Source organism: Glycine max, chromosome 15 (genome assembly GCF_000004515.6).
Source record: "Glycine max cultivar Williams 82 chromosome 15, Glycine_max_v4.0, whole genome shotgun sequence".
Classification (NCBI taxonomy): domain Eukaryota; kingdom Viridiplantae; phylum Streptophyta; class Magnoliopsida; order Fabales; family Fabaceae; genus Glycine; species Glycine max.
This window is the reverse complement of record NC_038251.2, coordinates 53,393,141-53,400,695: the sequence shown is the minus strand read 5'-3', so window position 1 is coordinate 53,400,695 and position 7,555 is coordinate 53,393,141. Positions and strand designations below refer to the sequence as shown.

The 7,555-nt window shown below is 33.7% G+C and overlaps 1 protein-coding gene across 1 annotated transcript; it reads left to right on the top strand.

The window, feature by feature from the left end:
• Positions 1–416: 416 nt before the first annotated feature.
• On the top strand, positions 417–5,379 carry LOC100796446 (polygalacturonase). Its single transcript, XM_003545937.4, has 9 exons — positions 417–753; positions 853–978; positions 1,086–1,253; positions 1,649–1,669; positions 2,005–2,212; positions 2,300–2,381; positions 2,618–2,726; positions 4,424–4,540; positions 4,926–5,379. The coding sequence occupies exons 1-9, from the start codon at positions 499–501 to the stop codon at positions 5,157–5,159; spliced, it is 1,320 nt and encodes a 439-aa protein (XP_003545985.2). The 5' UTR covers positions 417–498; the 3' UTR covers positions 5,160–5,379.
• Positions 5,380–7,555: the final 2,176 nt, after the last annotated feature.

Genomic DNA, 7,555 nt, shown 5'->3' with positions numbered 1-7,555 from the left:
CCGGGGGAGCAAGCAGGGTATCCTGTACATCTTTTTTTTTTCTTACCATATTATAGATGCGGAATATTCAATAACTTACTAATTTTTTCGTATTTGACAACAATAAATTTAATATTGCTTGCTAATCTGGTCTTAGCAGCCAATCTGAACATACTTGATGAATAGCAATGTGCAGCACAAAATGTTTGATTGTTGGTAAACAAGCACAAAGCACCCGAAAAATAACTAACTAAGATTTGATTTTTCTTTAAGAAAAATGCATTCAATCCAAATTCTGGTAACACCCCAGTATTGGTTTCGTCTCAGTCTCTAGCATCCTCTAAGGACACATTGCTTCTATCTTACAATAAATTTTTCTCTCTCTAGAAAATCAGTTCTAACTTCCCTATAAATACATAACTCTTCCTTTGGCATTTACCACATATCTTTCTACCATCCTTACAACTTTTTCTCCCTTTCATTCAGTTTGTTTTATTGCCGGCCGTAAAGTGAAAACATATGAGAATGTCTCCACAAAGTGTAGCTCTTCCATTTTTCATCACCATGTTTGTCTCATTTGGGGTTTGTTTTGGCTCTTTCCTAGAGGACACATATCATCTTACTAATTATCAACGTTACTCCATGAAGCCAAATAATGAACATTTTGGTATCATGACAAGGGCTTATGGATCTACCCCATCTACAAGGTCTCAAAGAAGGATTAATATTGATGACTATGGAGCCAAAGCTAGTGATGGAAGAGATGACACTGAGGTAATTAACGTACAGTTTAACATGATTATTAATGATATTTAATTCTATTCAGTTATAATTTATAAATCTCTCACTTAATTTTCCTTTTCTTTTTGTTAGGCATTTGAGAAGGCATGGGATGAGGCATGTTCTACAGGGGGAATTCTTGTAGTTCCTGAAGAAAAGATATATCACTTAAAGCCAATAACTTTTTCAGGACCTTGCCTAACCAATACTGCCTTCAGGGTGAGATCAACATTTTCAACCAATGACTAGTTAGAAATTGGTTAGAAATTAGTCAGAGATTAGCTGATTTTATTTTACCCACAATTTGCTTTCATCATGTTAATTAGGTCTATGGAACAATCAAAGCATGGCCTAAAATGTCAACATACCAAAATGATAGACTACACTGGATTAAGTTTGAAAATGTCACAAATCTCAGAGTTGATGGGGGTGGCACTATCAATGGCAATGGGAGAAAATGGTGGGAAAACTCTTGCAAAAGGAATGAAAACCTTGTAAGTTATTCAATTTGACTCTAATTGACTCAAATTCCTGCTCCATTCACATTGTCGTTTACATTATTTTTTATAACCACCACAATTATAGGTTTTAGCTCTCCGATGCTATAAACTTTCGTCAATTGAGCCTAGATTGTCCCAAATAATTCATCTTGTACTATTGTCAACCGAGTCACATTCATTAGATTTATATTCTCATATAAATCAATGAATATTAGATATTTGGATAACCATTTATTATTATTATTCAATTCAGAAGTTTGAATTTTAATGAACCAATATTTAATTATTCTATATCTATATTTTTGTTCTCATTTTTTTTTATTCCAACTTTTTGTTTTTGTGATTTTCGATACTGACCATGATTTCTTTACTCTCCTTTTGTTTCACAGCCATGCAAACCTGCGCCAACTGTAAGTTAATTTTCTTCTTCATAACATGATGTTTCATTGTAATACAATAACAATCTTACACGTTGATGCACAGTGCTCTATTTTTATTTATGAAGCACCGACACTGACACGGACACCGGACACGACACGAACACAGACACTGACACAGACACGTGAACACCTGTCAAATACATCAAATTCAACCCGGACACGGGTGTCGGTATCGTGTCGGTGTCGGTGTCAGTGTCGTGTCGAACACCGGACACGACAAGAGACTGAGGTGTCCGTACTTCATAGAATTTTCTATACTGACTATTTTTTTTCTTTAATTTCTGGAAAAAAAAATTGTTGCATAGGCTGTGACTTTCTATCAATGCAACAACTTGAGAGTGACAAACCTGAGGTTCAAAAATGCACAGCAAATGCATATAAGGTTTCAAAAATGCAACAATGTTACAGCTTCGAATTTGATCGTGAGAGCACCGGGGAACAGCCCCAACACTGATGGAATTCACGTCACAGAGACACGAAATATTCTCATAAGCAATAGTATCATTGGGACAGGTGAAAACCAAAACCAACACAAAATTAGAAAAAAATCACTTGAATTTTAAATTTTCTAATTTGCTTTTCTCACTGTTTTTAATGAAGGTGATGACTGTATTTCCATAGTAAGTGGGTCCCAAAATGTACGAGCCATAGATGTCAAGTGTGGACCAGGGCATGGAATCAGGTTTGTAATTATACCGCAAACATGTTAAAATAAAAAAATTTGATTGGCACAAGTAAAATAAAAAGTATGTTGGCGAATAGGTAAAGCGTATATGCAACGACAAATGTCATATAATTATATATTGTTATGAATGTTAAGTTTGATGTTTTTTATAATAATTACATTAACATTATATTAATATAGAAATTAAATTTAGTCAATTTTACATTGATTGCTGATGTTTTATTATGTTGCAGCATTGGAAGTTTAGGAGCTGGTGACTCTAAAGCTCAAGTGTCCAACGTGTTAGTGAACAGAGCCACCTTTACAGGAACGACTAATGGAGTTAGAATAAAGACTTGGCAGGTAATTAATTGTGTTTGACTTTGCTTCTAAACAGCACAATTGGTGTTACTAAGTCCTATTAATTTTGAGATTACAAAGTTCAAACAAGACCTTCAAGAAAAAATTGATAAATCTTGACGTCAATTAAGAGCTAATGAGTAATGATCACACATTGCCAAATTTTAGGCTCAATAAGACTAGTGCGTTAGGAAGTTGACCAATGTTATTGGTAATTGGATACATGGAGCAATAGTGCACCCAAGGTTTGCAAATTCCATTACTTTTTTTTTCTAACCACCTTAATTATGACATTTAGGTTTTTTGGTGGAATTCAAGATATTCTCATTAGTTTTCGATTATAAAGCCGATCATATATGAAATTAATCTTTGATTTAAAATTTAGTCACAAATTTAAATTTTTTCTCACAAACTCAATATATGTTAACAATTGAGTTACATCCATTTCATAAATTCCACCACTTAGTTAGCTTACTTTTCTGCTACCAGGGGATGTTTCATGTTTTTCTTTTTTTTTTTATGGTTGGTTATTATCAGCTCTAAGTTCTAACTGACCAAACATTGACCTGCAATATTTTCAACTAACTGGGTTCGGCAACTTTATACAGTCCACCAATTCCTAACCTTCTTCCCACAAGTCAACAGCTTTTTATTTGAAAATTTTTGTACTTCAACTTTCTTATATCCTTCCTCTTAACTAATTCCAACCAACCGTTTTTTTTTTTTTTCATTTGTGTTTTGTGGAATGGGATGACAATTACTGTGGGAAAGTTCTTTATGGTCTATAATGCCAGAAAAGAGAAACATTTTATATGGTGTAATGCTTAAATTAAAGCATTGAATATAATTTATGATTTTATGCTTCATATAAGCGGTTCTTTCTTACATTGATGGTGCGTAAGGTTATTTTGCATGACGGATTTATATAATTTCATTGAATTCTTCATCCTTATATGGTTTAAAAGTTTTTTTTTTCAATTTATATATCATTCCTCACTTTTTTCTAAAAGGCTAAAGTATAATTTTTATTAACAATCAATAACTTGAGTAAAACCACAAAAGTGGCCTACCAAGCAAACAATTTTATAGTTAATACATCAAAATCTCATATTCTTGGTAAACAATTTGACCAGAGCATATAACACCATTCTCTGAACCAATTAATGACCCTTTTGCTGATCAAATTCGTGAAAATATCTGCATAAATATCACAGAATCCTTCCGAGGAATATGACGAACTGCATATATATAGCCATCAATTGCATTCCATATCCAAATAAATCGTTCCTTACTTTGTTTTGAGGAGGAAAATCACTCCTTGTTAACGGGTGATTAACGTTATACGATAAGGACTTTCTTGAAAACTTATTGTAGTATATGGATTTATTGACCAATTGTGATCTGTCAAATAGATCATCAGTTTATCTTAAATTTCAAATAGCTCCATCTAGTTTAACAGAATTTTAATAATCACTGGCTAATGAGGAAGGACAAATTAAAAAATAGTAAATTAAAAATATCAAATTATATTGACTTATATATAAAAAAAAATTAAAGGGACTTTCAAAGTAATATAACAAAACAATTGAGAGATTCTTCATAATATACAACAAAATAATAATTAGTTACAATGAAAAATGTTTTTCTTTTAATTTAATTTTGGTGTCTTACATATTTTTCTTTCTATCACAACACTGCAGGGAGGTTCTGGCTATGCGAAAAATGTAAAATTTGTGAATATAACAATGCGAAATGTGACGAATCCCATAATTGTTGATCAAAACTACTGTGACCAGGACAAGCCATGCCATGAGAAGGTGACTTCTAAAGCTCTCAATCTACAAAGATAGAAATTGTTTATATTGTTATAAGGCACAAACACTTTTTTATTTCTTACAATTTAAACTTTTTTTTATTTTTATCCTTGAAAAAAATTAGTTTTAATCCTTGCAAATTATATTTATTTTATTTTTTTATTCTTAAAATGGTTCAGATAATACTTTTAACAATGAAAAAACATACTAATTATTTTAAGGACAAAAAATAAAATTAACATAATTTGACAAAAATAAAAAAAAAATTATAAGGAGGAAAAATAAAAAAGATGTTAAATTTTAAGAACTAAAAAGTATTTAAATCGGATTATAATTTATAGTACTGAATAAAATTGTCGTGATGACAACCATTTTGGTCAAATGTCAGGACTCAGCAGTGAAATTGAGCAACATTGTATACCAAAACATCAGAGGAACAAGTGCTTCAGAAGTGGCAATCAAGTTTGACTGCAGCAAAACTGTTCCATGCAAAGGAATATACTTGCAAGATGTGATTTTAACACCAGAAGACCATGGTGGTGGTGGTAGTAGCACCATTGCTACATGTGAAAATGTTAGATATGTCCATCGGGGAAAGTTTTTTCCTCCATGCTCTACTTGATCAAAAAAGGAAAAAATATATATAAATGTTATTACGATATGTCAGTAGGGTAAAGTTATTAGAATTGTAAATAATAATAATATATACCAAATCAGTTTTTTTTTTTTTTCGGAACTAGCTAGCTAGGCACAAAGGCATTTACATGGCAGTCCAAAAGTAATTGAAAGCATCATTGTAATATTTAATATTTCGTTTTAGTGAATTTTAAACATTTCGTGTTGCTTTTAGTTCCCATGTTTGCTTTGCAGTTAATGGAGGGCCCGAGGGGGAAAGAAGTAAAATGCTGTGGAAAAGTAGGCATAAAACAGAGATGAAAGCGATGCTCAAAATACAGTAATAATTTTCTTGGGTATTGCCGAAACATAACCAAATCATAATCACTAAATCAAGGAATTTGTGATGATCTCTGACGAGTTTTTTTGTCAGAACTATAAATTCATTGATGCGCACAAGAAGTGCAAAAAATGAAATTACAAAGTCAGCAAAAACCCCACTTTCCTAAAAGCAAGAATATTTTTTTATTTAGCAAAAAGGGGTTGAGCTGAGACAAAGAAGTTGCAATCATCCCAACTACATTGGCAGTACTACAACAACCCACAAACAGCACCACCCGATTCCATTCAAATAACGAAAAATAGATAAGAGGCCATGGGGGCAGAACCAAACCCAGGCAAACAAAAGGAGGACTAGCTAAATCTGTAACAGGAAAGATCCTGCTTGAAGGAGGACTTGTTGTCTATGAAAACTTTCACTAGTAGGGATCATCATGATTTGGAACAATCGATATGTTTGTGTCTTTTTCGTCAAAATTCTATGGTAGAGGTTTTCTTTTAACCGACTCATAATTTCTTCCATCATGTGTGGCGGTTAAGATTTTCTTGCATGTCTTTTTCGAGCATTGTTTGAAGGACTCTTGCCGGTGAACCCTCTTGCTATGACATATATCACCTCGTGCTTTTGTTGAGGAGAATTTGGCCTTCTCTCTAGAGAATTCAACTTGTGCCTCAACTCGGATCCATCAGAATGTACAGTTTGCACATGATTTTCCACTACTCTCTCTGGTGTCCTATGCCAAAACCTTAGAGATTGTTCTCTAGAACATCCTCTTCTTTGGTGCCAATAAGGATTTTTTGACCTTTCGCGTTGCTCATCGTGAGGCGACCGATCATATCAAGGTCTGAAGTTACCTCCCCATCCTTGCACATATCTATCCAATTTTCCCTGGGCAAATGAGGATTTTGAAAACATTTTTAAACTAAAAGTAATCATCAGTGTCATGTCTAGTTGCTCAATGATAGCAGCAATATTTTGACTAATCTTTTCCGCCATTTCCAGCCTTCAATGGTTCAAGAACATTAAGACCAACATCCTTCAATTCCTCATTCATGATTTCATTCAATATTCTTCCTTGAGACACATCCAAGAAAGTGTACTCCTTGTATTTCGACCTGACTTTGTAAGTCGATTTGTCATCCAACTTAAACAGTTTGTCACTTTTTGCCTGCGTCGTGCCTATTTTTGCATTATGATTTTTGGCCATTTTTAATTTTTCGGTCTCTAGGACATTTTCATACTTGATGTACTTTTTCGCTTTTATCAAGAGCTCCTCCAAGGTTTTAAGTGGTGTTTTTGAAATGGATATGAAGAAAGGAGATCCTTCCCTCACACTGTCCTTAGACAACATCAGTACAACTCCTGGCTGTAGGTTGTCCACAGCTCTTGCTTCTTTATTAAATCATGAGATGTATCCTCTGAGCGGTTCCTCTGGCCTTTCAAATTAGTTTTAGGTTGACCTTTGTCTTTGGACTTTCTTTACTAAAGTTGCAAAGGTAGACCTAAATTTCCCCCTAAAAGCTAGTCATGAATCGATGGATCTCTACGAAAGAGATTGAAACCACTTTAGCATTGTAGATTTTAGCGACAGCAGGAATGTGCATCACATTATTGAGGTTGGAGCTACTTTGTACGACAATGCCGACTTGAATGCCAACAAGTGATCGTTCGGATCGAACTATCTGTCATACAATTCCATAGCCGAAGGTTGTATAAATTGTTTTGGGATCTAGAGCTCCACTAAGTGTTTTGAAAACGGTATGTTGAAAGGGATAACTTCAACATAATCCACCTCTTCCTCCACATTTGTGGCGATAGTGATCGGAGATTCTCTCTTTCTAGACTTCGATGGAATTTGTGATTTTGATATGCTCAACTCGTTTTTTGTATGTTTTATCTTCACCAACGAGTTTCCTTCATCTTGTACTACCTTCAAATGTTCATTTTGTTCAACATCCTTTTTTGTTCATTGATTTGCAACCAGTTTTTTGAACGTTATTTTCTCCTCCATCCTTGGAGAGGTCGTGGTTTTTGTCACAGGTGAAGAGTGTGTTACTGCTACT

What these genes read in the sequence shown, in the direction of transcription:
- LOC100796446 (XM_003545937.4), top strand. Translation starts at nt 499, where the DNA reads ATGAGAATGTCTCCACAAAGTGTAGCTCTTCCATTTTTCATCACCATG. An exon ending in TTAGAATAAAGACTTGGCAG is followed by an intron (nt 2,727 to 4,423) that starts GTAATTAATTGT and finishes ACAACACTGCAG; the next exon opens with GGAGGTTCTGGCTATGCGAA. An exon ending in ACAAGCCATGCCATGAGAAG is followed by an intron (nt 4,541 to 4,925) that starts GTGACTTCTAAA and finishes GTCAAATGTCAG; the next exon opens with GACTCAGCAGTGAAATTGAG.